The sequence below is a fragment of the Biomphalaria glabrata genome, chromosome 1 (genome assembly GCF_947242115.1).
Source record: "Biomphalaria glabrata chromosome 1, xgBioGlab47.1, whole genome shotgun sequence".
Lineage (NCBI taxonomy): Eukaryota > Metazoa > Mollusca > Gastropoda > Planorbidae > Biomphalaria > Biomphalaria glabrata.
The window spans coordinates 19389773-19408810 of NC_074711.1; the positions used below are offsets into that span (position 1 = coordinate 19389773).

The 19038-nt window shown below is 36.9% G+C and overlaps 1 protein-coding gene across 8 annotated transcripts in view; it reads left to right on the top strand.

Annotated features, from left to right (window-relative positions):
- The window catches only part of LOC106073274 (golgin subfamily B member 1-like), a 96794-nt gene that overhangs the window by 59599 nt on the left and 18157 nt on the right, over positions 1-19038 (top strand). For all 8 annotated transcript variants that reach the window (XM_056026731.1, XM_056026740.1, XM_056026770.1 and 5 more), the window contains 10 exons: positions 253-6785; positions 11952-12531; positions 12965-13090; positions 13717-14076; positions 15346-15510; positions 15855-16115; positions 16624-16761; positions 16935-17090; positions 17765-17894; positions 18784-18935. In XM_056026731.1, the coding sequence (XP_055882706.1) occupies positions 253-6785; positions 11952-12531; positions 12965-13090; positions 13717-14076; positions 15346-15510; positions 15855-16115; positions 16624-16761; positions 16935-17090; positions 17765-17894; positions 18784-18935 (8601 nt within the window). The remainder of the gene's footprint in view (positions 1-252; positions 6786-11951; positions 12532-12964; positions 13091-13716; positions 14077-15345; positions 15511-15854; positions 16116-16623; positions 16762-16934; positions 17091-17764; positions 17895-18783; positions 18936-19038) is intronic.

Genomic DNA, 19038 nt, shown 5'->3' on the forward strand with positions numbered 1-19038 from the left:
TACAGAGTTCACTCATCTTTTGATATCTTTCAAAGTGATGAAAATACATTCACTCATTGTCCTGATCAATTGACACCTTCATAAATGCTAGTTACAAAATTGAGGCAACTCTAATTCTACATCCCTGTGTGTCCTTGTATCTTGAAGGGAAGCTTATTAAACTAACAATTCGCTGTTTATTTAAACATAGGTAAAACAGCTTTAGGTTAAACTCAAACCCTACCTTCTCACTTGTATGTTTATAACCTCCAGGTTGAAATGAAAGGCTACAAGCAAAAGGAGTTGAAAAGTGCAGGCAGGATTAGAGAGCTAGAGAAACAGGAAAAGGAATTGTCAGAAAAAGTTGCCCAGCAAGCAGAAAAAGAGAATGGCCTGTATGTTAAAATCTCATCTCTGATGGATGAAGTCAAGTCAGCAAAAGAGGAAGTGGAGAGCCTAAAAAATCAAATGGCTAGCAAGGAAGACAAAGTCCGTAAGGCCAAGCTTCTTGAGGTCAAACTTTTGGAAATTGAAATGGAATATGGCAAAAAAATCTCCGACATCAGCAGCAAGTTGCGCCACAAAGAGGAAGAGCTACGCCAGAAAGAAGCTACACATGAGGAAGAGGTCACCACCTTGCAAAATGAAGTGGCTACCCTGCAAAGTGCTTTAAACACCAAGGAGTCAGAGAAAAACCGTAGGATCGCAATACTTGAAAAACTTTTTGCTCAGAAGGAAAATGACTTTTTATCAAAAATTGCCATGTTGGAAGAGAATATTAAAGAACTAACAAATGAAAAAACTATGCATCAAAATCAGATCAAAGAATTGCAAAGGCAGAAATCTGATCTTGAGAATAAAGATTATGGGTACAAGCAAGAAATGGATATTTTAAGAGAGGAAGTTATTTCAATCAAAACATCAGAAACAGAATATGAAGACAAAATAGTAAATTTGGAAAGAAATTGTAGGCAGGAGAAACAGCGAGCTGATGAGGCAGAGTTTAAAGTGAGCAAATTAGAGAAGGATCTTGCTAAAGAAAAAAAGAAAGTTGCAGATATAGAAGTGAAACTGATTGCTATGAAAGGAGACATTGAGCAGCAAATGAAAACAATTGAAGCCAATTTTGTGGAGAAAGAAAGTGACTATGAGAAAGAGTTAGATAGTCTGCAAGAGGAGGTTGAGAAAAAGGATGTGAGAGTGAAAGAATTAGAAACTGAGCTTGAGAAAAGAGCTCGTCGTGTGAGTGAGTTAGAGAGTGAATGTTCTAAACTCAAATCAAAGGCAGCTAATGAAGATCAAGAGACCATTGCACAAATTAAAATGTTAGAAAAAGAAAAAAGTGAACTGTTCACTAGATGGTCAGCTAAACAACAAAGTGAAAATAGTGAGCTCGCTGCTCTAAAGTCGGACAAGGAGGGGCACATTGAAGACCTGAAGAAAAAAAATAATTTTCTGAGTACACAGTTGCTCCATGAAGCAGCCACCAGAGAACAGTTGGAAACCTCTATCGATGACTTCAAGAACAAAGAGAAAACTCTTGTCTCAAGACTCAATGAGTTCAATAAAGAAATAGAACATCTCAAAGAAGAGTTGTTAAACAAGCTTAAAGAGTTGGATGCAAAGAACAAAGAAATGTGTGAACTTAACTTGGAAATAAGTCATTTACGCTACTCCAACAAAACACTACAAAGTGACTACCAGCATCTTAAGGAGCAGTTGCATCAAAATGAAAAAGAAATCATGAAACAAATTTCAGAAAAAGATGAAAAATTACAACATTTACAAAGTGAAATAAAAATATTGAAGGAAGAATTGTCTCAGAAAAATATCTTAATACTAAAAGCTTCAGAAAATAAGAAACGTCTACAAGAGAAAGAATCTGAATTGTTCAAACTAGTGGAAGAAAAGTCTCAGAAAGACATTATGGTACAGGAAACAATTCAAAAGAGTGAGCACATGTTACTGTTGAGTCAAAAAGAAAAAGACAGTGCTGCAATACAAGTAGAGAATCTCAGGAAAGACTTACAAAGCAAAGAGGTTGTTGTATCCCAACATTTGTTGGCTATTGAAGAGAAAAACAAAGAAATTCAAGGATTAAATTCCATGTTGGATGAGTTAAAAGAGTCTGTGAAGCAAAAGTCTCTGGATACAGAAAAGTACCAAAAAGATTTGTCCAACTCAAAGAAAGAACAAGAAAAAAGTCTCCTTGAAATAAATCAATTGAAGAAACAAATAGAGGAGAAGCAGTCAGAAGTTGAATTAAAATCTTCAGAACAAACCAACACACAGTTAGTTATCTCAGCCAAACAGCATGAGCTGGAACAAGCCAAGCTAGAGCTACACAAATGTCTAGAAGAAATCCAAGAGTTTAAGAAACTTAGGGACCAAGACAAAGATCAACAACAAGAGCAGGACCAGGCATATAGAAAACTCTCAGCAGATTTTGAACAACTTACTCTGCAGTATGATGAGCACATTGTGGAACACAAGCATTTAGAATTTAAAGTGGCAGATGTTGAGCTCAAGCTGGTGGAGGCTGAGAATAGATACCGTGAGTTGGAGGCCAAATGTGCCAGCTTAGAGGTACAGCTGGCTGAAAGGTTTGCTCACTCACAGCAGGCTGAAAAGATCATCAAATTGAAAGAAGATGAAGTTGCTAAACTTGAGACCAAACTGGAAGAGCTGGAAAAGGAGTTAGAAGAAACTTCAACTCAAAAAAATGAGACAGAAAGAATCATTATTCTGAAAGACAAAGAATTTAAAGTTATGAAATCAAAACTAGAGACAGTGGGCAAAGAGTATGATGACCTGAAAGTTGTGGTCAAAAACAAGAATGAAGAGAGTCAAAAACTAAAGGATGAGCTCACCTCTTTGAAGAAAAAAAATGATCTTCTGAAGGAAGAGGCTGATCAACTGCAACAGTCCTCTGATAACTATCATAAAGAGAATAAGGAGAGTCAGTCTGAACTAGCAGAACTCAAGATGCAGGTTTCTCAACTCCAGAAAAAATGGGAAGATGCCAACAATAACCTGAAAGCTTCTGATGACTTCTTGATGCAGGCTGATCAGAGCTTCAAGAGTCTAGAACAAAAGTGTAAAGAAACAGAGACACAGCTAAAAGGCAAAGAACTGCTTGTAGAGGAACTTGAACAAACAATGAAAACTAAAAATCATGCAATAGATTGTCTGGAAATGAAGCTGAAAGACAATGAGAAGAAATGTGTAGATCTCAACCTTCATTTAACTAAGGCAGAGAAAGATTTTCAAGGAAAATGTAGTGAGCTTACCTCTGTACAGAGTATGTTTGACAAAGCAGAGTTCAAGCTCAAATCATGTGAAGAAAGATGTGACCAACTCAAAGAGAAGTTGAATACAGCAGAAATGGAACTGCAGGAAGTGCGTCACATTAATCAAAGTCTTACTCAGAAATTGTCTATTCTTGAAGGGGCTGTTAAGGAAAAAGAGTCATTCTGTAGAGACTCCCAAAGTGACTTTGAATCCTTACAGCAACAACATCTGGAAGTAAAAATAGAATGTGAGAACCTCAAGTCCAAGCTGAACTACTTCCAGCAAATGTTTGAACATGCCCAGAATACATGCAAAGAGAAGGAAGAACATATCATAACACTGGAAACTTCCTTGAAACAAAGTCAGTCTTCACTTCAGGAACAACAAGAGAAACTGCAAGACAAAGAAACATGTTACAATGAGAGGGTTTCACAGCTGGAACAACTTCAGAAAGACTTAAAGTCCAGCCAAGAGGAACGGACATTACTGGAAAGTCAAATTCAAACTGTGGGTGTTGAGCTTGAGCAGGTCAATGAAGAGAAGAAAAGTTTAAAGAATCAAATGGAGCAACATTTGTTAGAGTTAAATAAATCCAAAGAAAAATGTGACAAACTCCAAGTAGAGATTCAGAATGTCCAAAGTAAGTATGAAGAGCAAAATATTGAGATAAAACATTTTAAAGACAAATGTCAGCATCTCGAACTTGAATGTCAGAAAATTAAACAAGAGAAAGAATTGCAAGCTCATTCTTTAAGGACTACAGAATCCTCTCAACAAGATCTTCTGACATCTATACAAAAGTTAGAGCTAGAAAATAAAACTTTGAAGTTGAAGTTAAATGAGCAAGAAGAAATAGTGAACTCCAAAGATGATGGGTTTTCAGAACTTGTAGAAACCAACCAACTTCTTTCTGGAAAATTGTATAGACTGGAAGCAGCTGCTGTTGAAAGTGAGACAAAATACATGCAACTGGAGCAGTCAAAAGCTGAGCTTCTTGCCCAAAAAGATAAAGCTCTTAAAGATGCCGAAAAACTCCAAGTTAACTTGAAAGACTTTTCAGAGGAATGTGAAAGTCTTAAAGCTAAACTTGAGAACTCCCAACTGAAGGTGAAAGAACTTGAGGAAAGCAATGCTCACATTCAGAGCAATGACAAAAACAAGGAAGAAATAGCCAAACAACAGCAGCATCTCTTAGAACAACAGCTTCAGCAATGTACCAGTGAGATGGAAACAAAGCTCACAACTGCTCAAGAGTTGAATGATGAGCTCAATAAAGTTGTGTACCACTTGAAGAAGAAAGTGCATCAACTAGAAGAAGAGAAGTTATCACTGACTTCTAAGCTTCATGAAGCTGAGACTCAGATTCAGGCAATGACAGGAACATTGTCAGATCTGCAGATTGATCTCCAGCATCTTCAAGCTGAGAATGTAAAACTCAAAGTTTCTGTGGCTGAATCTGAAAAAGAAAGTTCAAAGCTTCTGCAAGCAAATTATGAAAGCAATGAAGGTGTTAAGGAATCAAATATCACAGTTTCACTTGTATCAGAGCTACAGACAATGCCACCCTCAGGGATTTCTAAAGAGCAAGAGCTGGCTGAAAAATTACATAGTCTTGAGATTCATCATGAGGAAACATTACACAAAATGGAAAAATTGTTGAAAGATATTGAATCATACAAGTCTCGGGATCAATTCAGTCAGGAGAAAATTAAAGGTCTCGACAAAAATTTGAAAGAAATGAGAGAACGAGAAAAGAAAATGTCGGAGAAAGTGGCTGACATGGAAGTGAAGGAAAAGCAGCTTTTGGAACAAATGGCTGACATAGAGACATCTGTCATAGTGCCTTTAGAGACAGAGAACCAAGAACTGAAAGATGAGCTCAATGTGGTGAAACAAGAAAGAGATGATGCTCAAGCTAAAGCCTCCAAAGGAAATGATGAAGATATGCTAGATGGTGTCAATTTGCACAAGTCTTTGGAAGATGCCCTAATCCAGAGAGATGAACTGGAGAAAAAAATCAATATTTTGGCAGAAGAAATCAGTAGTATAGAAGAAGAGAAAAAGAATCTTAAAAAACAAGTGGCGGATGCTAATATAACTGAAGGGGAGTTAATAGATAAAATTGAATTTCTTGAAGATGAAGTTGAGAGATTGAAAAACATTGAACATCAGAAATCTGTTCTTGAAGAGCACTTGATGGATCGTCTGCTTGATTTGGAAGAGAGGGAGAAAAAGTTGCAAGAAAAGTTGCTTCTGAAGAATAAAAGTGTGACTACACAGTGTGTTCAGACTGATGCAGTGGATGGTGCACTGGAAGACATGGTTAAACAATATGATTTTCTGAAACAGAAGAATGAAGTGTTGCAAGATGCTGAAAGTAAATACATGGATAAAATATTAGATTTGGAAGAAATAAACAATAAACTACAGAATGAAGTGGAACATTTGAAGGCATCAGCAAATGTGGCTATTTCCAAAGAACTCGGCAATGCATCAAGTCATGAAGAAAATGGTGCTAGCAGGAAGAACTTGATGGCTTCCAAATACACTGACACATTTGACTTATTGTTACCTTCTGAGCAAACTGTTAATTCTGAACATTTGTCTGAGAGACTCGTTCAGTTAGAGCATCAAAACAAGAGTTTTGCGATGGAATGTGAAGATAAGGCATCCAAAATCAAGTACTTAGAAGAGAAAATTGTCCTACTGCAAGATTCCGAAGCCAAACTTATGGAAAAACTGACAGAGGATATCAGTACATTACCTTGTGCAGCAAACACTGAAGAACTACAAAAAAAGATAGATAACCTCATGGAGGAGAATGACTTTCTGGCCCAGAGCATTGAGAGCTATAAGAAGTTGTACAAGGATGAGAAAGAAAAGTGCAATGAACTGCAAGACAGGATCATGGAGGAAAGTAGTCTTTACCAAGAGTTACAGGAGGCTCATGCTCGACTTGGTGCTTCAGAAGCCATGGTGGAAGAAGTCCAGGCTGAATATGAAGAGCAGCTTTCTGAAAGGGAGAACCAGCTGGAACACTTTAACAAACTGTTGAATGTCAGCCAGCTCAGAGAGAATGAGCTTCAGGGTGAAGTGAATGCACTGAAAGACTATCTCAACACTTTACCAGGTCAAAGAAGCAAAGATCCCTCTGTGCAGTCCTTAAAGGAAGACTTGGAGCAGCAGATAGCTGACTTGAGTAGACACCATGAAGTCCGTGAACAGGATCTCAGGAAGCAACTTGAGCTGCTGCAAGCCCAGGAACAGGAATCTAAAAACCAGCACCAACAGCAGGTGTTAAAACTGGAACACTACATCCAGGATCTCCGTCACCATGAGCTGGAGTTGTTAAAACAAGTAGACTTGCTGAAGCAGCATGAGAAGGCCCTGGTGGAAGAAGCTAACAGACTCAGAAAAACAGAGAAACAATTGCAGAGCAAAGTGGACAGCCTCGAGGCTCAGCTCAGAATGAAAGAAGATGACTCTGGGTTGTCTTCAGATGATCAAAGAGTCAGGTAAGTACACATTTAATTAGTGGGATAATTGATGTTTCAATCATTATTACAATGACATTATTTGTTAACAATAATGAACACATTTGGTTCTTGGTTAGGATGTGCAGGTGTACAGTGAAGCCTTGATTGACATTAAAGAATTCATTTTCTTTAATGTCATCAAAATAAAATACTCGTGTGTATTTTTTTAAATGTAATTTTTTTTCATATTCTTTAAAAAAAAAATCAAAGCTATCTTTTTAAGCATATTGGTTCTGCTTTTTAAACTGTTTTTTTGTTCTTTAAACTCTGAAATGTTCTCCCCTGGCACAATGCAGGGAATGAGAGTTAAAACAGAAATACAAAAGGAAATTCTAATTTAAAAATTTGATCAACCTTCAGTACTTCCTGCATTCTAGTGCATTTACTATTCAAGAAGTTTCCCCATAAAAGTAAGGTAGCTGTTTCAAAAAGAAAAAGTCATCAAGGAAGAGGTCCTAGAAGATGTGACGTTGACACATTAGACCTTTAGTTCCGTCTCAAGTGACAAGGATTGTGACCTCTGACCTTAGCTGGTTTTTTCTTGTAGTCTATTGAGCTGCTTTCATTTGCGTGTCATAAAGTAGATCTATAAAATAGATTTACAAGACTTATAATCTATTAACTATATCTACTAACTCACTTGACTGTATCCTTCCCTTCAAAGGAAGGAAGAGGTGTAGCCTTGAGGTGTAGCAGGGGGTCTGTAGCTAGATGTGAGACCTAGTGAAGAGTAAACATATCTTCTAGTAAAAATACTTTTACTTTATTACTCCTGTTTGTTAAATGTACATTCGCTGAAACTTTTATTTAGAATCTTAATGGGCAATTTGTAGAACGTATTATTAGGTTTAGGCGGTAAAGGATTAAAGAGAGAGACATTGATCAAGTATTTGTACTCAGGATTTGATAGTCCACCGATTGATCAAGTATTTGTACTCAGGATTTGATCCCATAGTCCACCGATTGATCAAGTATTTGTACTCAGGATTTGATCCCATAGTCCACCGATTGATCAAGTATTTGTACTCAGGATTTGATCCCATAGTCCACCGGTTGATCAATTATTTGTACTCAGGATTTGATCCAAAATGTCCACCGATTGATCAATTATATGTACTCAGGATTTGATCCAATACTCCACCGATTCCTAGGTGTGGTGGCTGAGCGTTTAAACACTTAGCTTCTGAACCGGGGTCCTGGGTTGGAATCCTGGTAAACACTGGGATTTTTTATTTCGGGATCTTCGGGCGCCTCTGAGTCCATGCAGCTCTAATGGGTACCTGACATTAGTTGGGGAAAGTAAAGGCGGTTGGTCGTTGTGCTGGCCACATGACACCCTCGTTAACTGTGGGCCACAGAAACATGACCTTTATCTGCCTATAGATCACGAGGGCTGAAAGGGGAACTCTTGCCTACCAGCCAACCGAATGTGCAAATGAAGTCAAGCTCGAGTTTTAGGTCCATAAAGGAATTGCACAAACTGATTCCTAGAGACACACATTGTGTGTACAAGTTTGTTGTAGTGGTGTACGTACACACAAGAAATATGTACACTTTAATTTGTTGTTTGTTATTGTTAAAATAAAACGTCTCTCTTTCCTTCATATTCTATGTGTCTTTAATCAAGAGTTTGTTCCCCCCTCTTTCTCACTCTCTCATTCACTTTCTCTGATATTCGTTCTTTAGCCAGTACTGTTTAACCCTCTCTCACTCTCTCTCTCTCTCTCAGACACACCCTTGACTCTCTCTCCCCTTGTACTCTCCTTATCTTACTTTCTTCTTGGATTCTCTCTTCTCTCTCCTTCTTTCTCTCCTTCTCTCTCTCTCCTCTCTCTCTCTCCTCTCTCTCTCCTTCTCTCTCTCTCCTCTCTCTCTCCTTCTCTCTCTTCTCTCTCTCTCTCTCTCTCTTCTCTCCCCTAGTGCGTGCGTGTGTGATTAGAGAATTAATAAATGAACGCGTAATGATTTACATGTACATTGATTATTCTGCGTGTTCAACTTCATGCTCCCCCGCCCCACCTCACCCTACAACAGACAGATACTACCCTCCCCCCCCCCCCCAATCTAGGGAGTTGGGCCTAAGCTGTGATCACATGAAATATGAATATCATACACTACCTGGCCTGTCAGTCTCCAATGTCCCCTTCACCTAGTTCAGGTGTGTGACCTGATTGCACAGGGGCCGCAGTCTGCCAACACTTTGACCGGGGTACAATGTTGACTCTAGCTGGATTCGACATACGTCTTCTAAGTGGATCTTCTGGGCTTAGTTTTTTTTTTACATAATTATATGTAAGATTGGTGGTTGTGGTTTCTCCCCCTCTAGCGCCATCTCTCTCTCTCTCATGTGCATCGCTTGATGATCTTGTACCTAACTGCTGGTTACTTGACTGTCACTATTGATTACCCCTACACCGTGCTGCTTGTTACAACGTGACGCTGCACACCAGAAGAGATACCTGTAGTGGTGAGCAGTACCGTGATGATCTATCAGCCTCATCGTTAGATCTGACAGGAATGTGATCCTAAGTGGAAGTAGATAGTTCCTGTTCCTTTCTCCCGTGGCTTATTGTGTGTTTGCACTCTCGCTTGGATGTAGACTTATTTACTCTAAAGCCTTCAACTGAACTTGACATGAACTTGACATGGCTAATTTGGTATTCTCAACATTTGCTTATTTGAATGTGCTTCGCAAGTCAACTTTGTTAAGCTTAGTTTTTGTGTCTTGTAACTTCACACGGTGTTTTAGCCAATAGTTTTGTTTGTTCTAACCAAAGTCTCTTTTCTTGAGCTTAATATTTTGTTCATATCGTGTATCACTTCAGCAACAGTTGCTGGATATAACTATCTAAGTATGGCTTCTTCTTCTTCAAGCTTTTGAGATGTTTAGTAAACTGGCACTTAGTCGAGACTTTATTGTATATTCTATATGTAGCTCTGAAAGAAATGGTTGTTAGGGTTGACGTACTTAGTGCTGTAAAGAATCCAAAAGGTTGGTATTAGTAATCAGCCCCTGAAAGTTGAACACTTCAATTGATACTAGAAGTAATCAGGCGAGAATGTGGGCAAGACGTGAATAGAGCTTTCTTCGCATTGGTAATTGAACTGTTCCTTACACGAATAGAACAGCGCAGGCTCGTAGTCTACATATGTAGAATGTCTGTACGTTTGGATCGGAACTGAAACGTTTTGTTGTGGCGTCACTTTCATGTTTCAAGAAAATCAATAGGTCGGCTTGGGTAGGACGGTGCAGTGCAACCCCCCTTCCCCATGGACAAAAACCTTATCTTCATACTTACCTCTTGCCCCGCTAACTTAAAAGCCGCGGTCTGTAGGATTTCTGTTTGTATCTCTCGATCTATCGGTGCCTTACCAGTTGAAACATAGCCGTGGGAATGAAGCGCTAGGAATTTTGTTCGCTATTTCATAGTACATCGTCTGATGGACTTAATGTTCAGTCTATGGAATATATTCGTGACTTTCGACACTTGGATCAGTGTAAGTCATTTGGATGTTGTCATTGAAATACAGTTCAGAAAAGTTTGCAGGAAAAAAGTTCAAATACAGACTTGTACATTGGCATTTGAAACCTGATCAAAACGCATTGTATCCATTGGTTTTTATGGTAATCAAACTTCATTTTAGTTGATTTATAGTGTGTTCTACTGTGTATATACATTATTGAGCTTAGGCCTACATAGAAATGCAGGCTACACTATTGAGCTTACATAGAAATGCAGGCTAAACTATTGAGCTTACATAGAAATGCAGGCTACACTATTGAGCTTACATAGAAATGCAGGCTACACTATTGAGCTTACATAGAAATGCAGGCTACACTATTGAGCTTACATAGAAATGCAGGCTACACTATTGAGTTACATAGAAATGCAGGCTACACTATTCAGCTTACTTAGAAATGCAGGCTACACTATTCAGCTTACTTAGAAATGCAGGCTACACTATTCAGCTTACTTAGAAATGCAGGCTACACTATTCAGCTTACTTAGAAATGCAGGCTACACTATTGAGTTACATAGAAATGCAGGCTACACTATTCAGCTTACTTAGAAATGCAGGCTACACTATTCAGCTTACTTAGAAATGCAGGCTACACTATTCAGCTTACTTAGAAATGCAGGCTACACTATTCAGCTTTCTTAGAAATGCAGGCTACACTATTCAGCTTAGATTGGTAGTTTCACATTTGTCTGTACAATGTCTTCTAATGGGGGGGGGGGATATACACTTCCTCCACACACACACACACACACACAACTTGAGTGGGGATGGTATAACTGACTTGCTCTCTACACACACACAACTTAAGTGGGGATGGTATAACTGACTTGCCCTCCACACACACACAACTTGAGTGGGGATGGTATAACTGATGCTCTCCACACACACAACTTGTGTGGGGATGGTATAACTGACTTGCTGGGATCTAACTGAATAAATCTTCCAACCTTCTTAGTTTTTCACCTGTGCACCACCTAGAGTTTGTTTTTCTTATAAATTAATAGACTACTGGATGATGGATCACATTGGTCATTTGATTGATGGTAGGACACTTTGTCCTCTAAAAAATGTTGTTAGGTTTAAAATTGAAAGTTTAATGTGAACATCTTCATGTTGTTGCTGCTAAAAAAAAATGAAGGGAAATATTTAATGCTGGAAAAGTTTTGTTTTTCTTTTTTAACTCCCTTTCAATCAAGATTATTTTCTTGATTTTGTTATGTTTTCATTTGGTGTTGTAAAATATTTCTTTCTTTTTTTTACTTTGTAAGCTGCTAGTAATTTTGTGTCTATAAGGCATCTTTTTATCTTCTCACATCTTGGATCACTTTTTGTGGCAGTTTGTGCAACATTAAAAACAAAGCCTCAGCTGACAGTTTCCAATGCAGTGCCTTTTTTTGTTTCTCTTCTATATCACTGAAGTTTTGACTGTAGGGACTTCTTCTTTGCCAGAAATAAAGCAACATTTGACAAGCTGACATATTACATGATCAAAATGAGTTAGCATTGTCCATTTTCCAACCAACACAGAGTTTATCCAAAACTTTTTAATTGACGCCCATTCCCAATTTGACTTATACTATGACAGAAAAATAATTTAATTCTATACATTTTTTTCTCTGATAGATCTGACAATTTGAAGAAATCTGTTCCTCAACAATCACCAACTCCTGTCTCAGAAGTGTTTAGTTCAAAGGTCACATTGACCCTAGCTAAATCACCTACCACCAAATCACCAGCGCCACCTGCAGGCCAGTATGCTGAAAGCAGAGACTCCACACCGCCACCACTTACCTCACCTCTCAGATCCAGACCCAGCCAGGCTTCCCTTACTCATAATGAGCTTGTCCACTTGGTGGCAGAGCTCCAGGCCAGTGAGGCTGATTTAAAGAACAGACTTCAGGAACTGCAGGCATCCCATGGTTCAGACTTGTCCAAAAGAGTGGAAGAACTGGAGGTTATCAACCAGAACTTGCAGAGGAAGCTGAGATTTTCAGAGAGCAAGCGCACATTCCAGGCATCACCAAGTCCAGACAAACAGCCTCGGTTACTCTACCACGGGGGTGACAAAAATAACAACAACAACACTGCAGAATATCCTAGTGGAGGACAAGACATATCACAAACAATGTTGGATAAGCCTGAACACATTCTGATGCAGCGCATCAAAGATTTGGAAACTGTAGAGAAACACAACAAAACCCAGGTAACACGTCAAACAATTTGTTCTTCATGTGTCTATATAAACACAACATAACCCAGGTAACACGTCAAACAATTTGTTCTTCATGTGTCTATATAAACACAACAAAACCCAGGTAACACGGCACACAATTTGTTCTTCATGTGTCTATATAAACACAACATAACCCAGGTAACACGGCACACAATTTGTTCTTCATGTGTCTATATAAACAGATCTCACCTGTCCCTCTTGAGTTTTCCACCATTTTTCTTACCATTAAGTCTGCAAAACTTAGTTGAAAGTATTTGCTATGTCAAACATTCTTACACCATTAAGTTAAAATTACTAGAGGTTGGACAGTTTTGGTAACATTGAAAAAGAAATTGTTTTAGAAACCAATTTTTTCTTTTTTTAATAAAATATGTCAATGCTGTCTTTCCATACTTTTTAACAGTTGTCTGAGCTTGAAAGAGATAGAGAAGTTCTACATGAAATAGCTAGAAAGGACAAGGCAACAATTCATGATCTACAGATCAAAATAAGAGAACTGCAGCTTTCTGAGCGAGGGCTTAAAGAACAGGTAAGAATAGTTTCAGTCTTGAACTGTGTTTGCCATTTATTCTCTTTGATTTTGTTTCATAGACCTTCTCATCATTTTTTGTTTCTTTATATTATTTCTGGCGACTTAAAAAGAAAAACAAAATTATAGAAATCATTATTTTTGTCTAACTTTTTTTGTTGTAAGTTGCATCAAACCTTCTTGCATTTTTAGCTTTAATTATAGCCTTTCATTTGGAAAATTAATTAAATTACTAATATTCACACACTCTTTAGATAAAGTTATTTATAAGTTAACTATTTAAACATTTTGGCATCAACATTGTTCCCAATCCAGACATTTTAAAATTGTTTCAATACTAAATCATGTCAAACCAGGACTGGTCAAGAGAATCAGAATTTGCAAGCAATAGAAGTTCTTGACACTGGGATGTAGTATTCCTTTCATGTTAGACATAATCTGTATGTTACATTGTTTGGATTCTTGGCTAAGACTTTTGTCATGAACTCAACCTGTGCATTTAAATTAGAATACGGCTAAATATTTTCTTATCTATTTTTGTAAAAACTTAAATCATTGTAAAAATGTTTTTAATCAGTTTAGTAAATTTGAAGCACTATGAAACTTCTTTATTTTCATAAAAACAGATCAGCAATCTGGAACTATCAGAAGGTTCCTTGTGTACAAAATGTGAAAACCTGGAGGTCACCAGACAACAGCTTGAAGATCGTGTTCATGAGTTGGAGATCCATGAGCGTAGGCTGCGGGAGTTGGTCCGCAGACTCAAGCTGAATGAAGAGCACTGGCTGAGCAAGTCTGGGGGCATGGAGAATGCTGTGGCAGAACTTTCTGCTACTGAGCTTCAACTCAAGAGGCACCTTCAGGACATTGAAATGGAGAAAGGTGGTCTTTCAGAGAGAGCTGAGTACCTGGAAGCCAGGGTCAGGGAACTTGAAAATGTTGAGTTGAGTTTGCTGCAGCGTTTGAAGAGCTATGAAATTAATGAGGTACATTGTTGTGGCTTTTCTTGATCTATATGTATTAATAATGTTGAGATAGTTTTAGAAAGTGGGACTGGTTAAAGAGGATCACAGGTTTCTTTTCTGACTTGTCAGGTCAATATAGGATCACAGGTTTCTTTTCTCTCTTGCTATGTCAACATAGGATCACAGGTTTCTTTTCTCTCTTGCTATGTCAACATAGGATCACAGGTTTCTTTTCTGTCTTGCTATGTCAACATAGGATCACAGGTTTCTTTTCTCTCTTGCTATGTTAACATAGGATCACAGGTTTCTTTTCTCTCTTGCTATGTCAACATAGGATCACAGGTTTCTTTTCTCTCTTGCTATGTCAACATAGGATCACAGGTTTCTTTTCTCTCTTGCTATGTCAACATAGGATCACAGGTTTCTTTTCTGTCTTGCTATGTCAACATAGGATCACAGGTTTCTTTTCTCTCTTGCTATGTCAACATAGGATCACAGGTTTCTTTTCTCTCTTGCTATGTTAACATAGGATCACAGGTTTCTTTTCTCTCTTGCTATGTCAACATAGGATCACAGGTTTCTTTTCTGTCTTGCTATGTCAACATAGGATCACAGGTTTCTTTTCTCTCTTGCTATGTCAACATAGGATCACAGGTTTCTTTTCTCTCTTGCTATGTTAACATAGGATCACAGGTTTCTTTTCTGTCTTGCTATGTCAACATAGGATCACAGGTTTTTTTTCTCTCTTGCTATGTCAACATAGGATCACAGGTTTCTTTTCTCTCTTGCTATGTTAACATAGGATCACAGGTTTCTTTTCTGTCTTGCTATGTCAACATAGGATCACAGGTTTCTTTTCTCTCTTGCTATGTCAACGTACGATTACAGGTTTCTTTTCTCTCTTGCTATGTCAACATAGGATCACAGGTTTCTTTTCTCTCTTGCTATGTCAACATAGGATCACAGGTTTCTTTTCTCTCTTGCTATGTTAACATAGGATCACAGGTTTCTTTTCTGTCTTGCTATGTTAACATAGGATCACAGGTTTCTTTTCTGTCTTGCTATATCAACATAGGATCACAAAGTTTTTTTTCTGTCTTGTCAGGTCAATATTTATCTCAGGAGGTTTGAAATCAATCAAAAAATTTAAAACATAGTTCATAAAATTATCTATAAATGGTTGTATTCAAGATTGAATACTGTACAATAATCTATGCACTAAAATTCTTTCATTAGTAGAGAGCAAGTGCCATAGATATTTGAAGCAGTCATTATTTCAATATATTTCAGGCCAACCTAAAGAATCGTCTTGGTCATCTAGAGAACTCTGAGGCAGCTGCCCATAGTAAAGCCTATGAGTTGGATGTGCTGAATGTAGATCTGTCGCAGAGATTACAGAAGGCTGTAGAAGAATGTTCAATGCTGAGTCAGCATATTTTACAACTCCAGGGACAGGTAAGCCATTCAATTTTTTGATTCATTTGAATATATTCTTTAAATTTTTTTAAATTACATGAATTTGTTGCTTTTGGCTTGAATAGAAGAGGATAGTGTGATCTTATGCCTTTTGTCTACACACTTTTCATCACAGAGATTTCCGAATCCTTAAAAATGAAATCCTATTTAGAATGATTTATTACAACAACAGAAAATGTTTTGAACATCATCAACACATTCTAGCAAACTATCCAGTACAAAACAATTGAAATTCATATTTTATACAACTTTAACTTCATGATTTCATTACAATCTTGCACTAGTATCTTCCTTATGGTATTATTCTGTGGTTGTGTCACTAGGTCCAAGAACTAGACAGACGTCTGCTGTCTGCTAAAGACTCTGAAATGGCATACAAGCAGCATGTTGAAACCTTGGAGAAAAATGAGAATCTGGTTCAGAAAAAAGTCCGGGAGTTTGAACTTCGGGAGATAGACAGCCAGGCCAGGATACGGGAGCTAGAACAGACTGTTGAAATTCTGAATGATAAAATTGCTGCCTTGCAGCGATCAGAAAATAGATTAAAGTTTAGAATACAAGAGCTAGAGGAGATTACTAGTCAGGTAGGTCAGAAAATAAACTTATTGCATGTCAATGTTTGTGTAAGATATTTTTTACTGCTTCTATGAGATATGGTGGCAGGTACAAAATGGCCTAAAAAGTGCCATTGTGCCAAATAACTTAGACTAATGTTGAATTTCTTTGACATAATTAGTCAATTTTATTTAACTTTTTTTTAACCAAATTTAAGATAATGGAAATCAATCTTTCAAAGTTGCCCATAATCAATATTAAATATGTGATTACTCTTTAGCAGATTACAGATGGCTGTGTAATAAATTGTAGATAATGTGGAACATTTGGCCTTTCTAACACACATACAGAAAATACATCTATTTTGTCTCCAGAGGAACAATATTTTACCATTTGTCAAGTTTATTGAACTAGTGAAATGAAACTGAATCCTTTGATTTCATCACATCATCATATATTGTATGTGGTAGAAATTTGTAACTTTCATTTCAAGCTAGCCTCATGTTTCTATATAGTTCAATTTTTGTCTATTGACAGGATTCTCAGGCAAGAGATAAAGCCCTGAAACATACAGTTCCTCAAAAACTTGAAGACTGTCAGAAATACATAATTGTATTGCAACAACAAGTTGAAAATCTTCAGCAACATTTTTCATCATCATCTAATACATCTAAGGTTTTCTTTTTTTTTTTTTAAACTTTTCATTTGAATGTTTTGTGATCTTGTTAAACTATATAACTGGTTGTCATGGTTAAGTTATAAAGATTACTTAAATTATACTTTGTATACATACATTTCTAAACTGCTGTCCATTATTGTCTAAGTAATGTATTATTGCTTTGTATTAGGCAGGTGAAGGTGAGAGTGTCTCTGTCTCACTGGACCAGTACAACATGTTTCAGAGACAGAATGTTTTGTTAGAAGAAACATTGTATCAGTTGCAGGAAGTGGAGAGAGAGAAGGAGCAGCTTAGTGTCACTATACTTCAGCTGAGACAAGGCAAGGTCAGTAGGTCTTCACTAGTTTATTTTCTAGAGGCCTTTGATTTCTAACTGAAAGTAGTGTATAGTGATTTCATGTCAACTCATTGATTTAACTAAATGGTGTATTCAGTAAAGTCTTAAGACTTACTTCAAAGGGTTGGAGCATAAACTGCATCAAAGCTTATCGCAATGCCTAAACTGGTGCAACAAATGAAATGTTTCCAATTGATTGAAAATAGGACACAGCTTTGCTTCATTTTACAAAATATTTCTCAATCATAATGTTTCAAATCTGAATTCTATCTGAATTCTATTATTACATACATAAAGTATCCTTTAATAGTTGGCCTTTCAGTGCATCACAACTATGGATGTGAATTTTTTTATGTAGCCTAGGAAATAAAATAATTCTGTTTAACAAATAAATTAGTAAATTGGATTAATGTTTATCAGACCAGTGGCATATTTGGACCAAATCTTAAAGTACTTAACAAATCTTATTATTCAGACCAATCTGGTTAATTGGACTAGCCATTAGGACCAAAATAATAGCATCCAGATGTGATCTAATGAAACAGATTCTACTGTATTCATATTTTCAACACATGCATTAAGTTTTAGATTGAGATTTCTCCTAGACCTCTCTGAATTAAACTTTGATGAAGATTTATTTGCATGTTTTCTTTTATTATCAGGGTGCTTGTGGCCATGAGGTGGAGATTGAAGTCTTAAAGAAACGACTGCTTTCTTATAAGACTTTATTTAATAAATTGAAGTTTAGTCTGTCCGCGGGGCAGGCGACCTCTTTGTTGGACTCTGAACAAGGTAAGTTTCCATTTTGATTACTTTTTAAATCTTATTATTTAACCCACATATATGTGATAAGTCTTGTTGCAGAATTAGACAGAGATCTCAAAAATCCTCAAAGATTTCATTTTCCTAGATGTTCTACATTTGGATGGTCTTTGAACATATTTTTTTTTATGACTGAACAGAGAAAAATAAAATAAGAAAATGTGTGTGTCCTTTTGTATTTCTGTTGTTTTGGGTTATGTGGCAAATAAAATAAGAAAATGTTTATCCTTTTGCATTTCTGTTGTTTTGGGTTATGTGGCAAATTGTATTAGATGCTTTTAAAAAGCCCTACAAGAGTGCATCTATTTGCTTTTTATCATTAAAACCTTTTGAAAATGTTTCAAAGTCATCTGAGACTTTCAAGGAAATCTCCACAGTTTTGCTTAGATATAGATGGCTTTATTTTGACTTGAAAGAATACATGTTGATAGTTGCACCCACACTACAATGTTAGTCATCAATACAATTCACACTGCACATTAACAAGGGATCAATGAAGAAATGTTTTCTTAAGAACACAACAACAGCTGTGGTTGTAGTTTTGTGTGAATGTGTGTTTTGCTTGATGATAGTGTCTCTGTGTGTTTTGAAGCTAACATGAGTAATCTGTGATTTGTTATGGACTGTCAATTTTGTGCTGGTAATTTCTTCAAGAGATTTTGTTTCATACTTTTCAATAGGCACATTTTTAACATGTAAGGAGGGATTTTTAAATAAAAGTTATATAAAAGTTATTGGTAAATAGATTGTTATTGTTTATTTTATATATACTGATTTTATGTCTCTACTGTCAACCAGACTTTAACTTAATGTAAACATTTACAATAAATAACTGTAAGTACACGCTGTACTTTTTCAGATTCAGATCCGCTGGGTGATACCCTTCCAGCACGACATTTACACGAGCTGGAACCAGAGAGAGTCCTTCAATCTATTCGCGGCTTTCAAGATGGAAAGGCAGAAATTATAGATGCCCACCAGGATGATTCATTACAGAGGGATGTTGTGCAGGTCAGATGTTCTATGCATTGTGTAGGATTAGATGCCTCACATTGGAATCAATTATCGCATAGAGCTCAATCGCTTTTTTTTAATTTTTAGATTCTTGGGACTA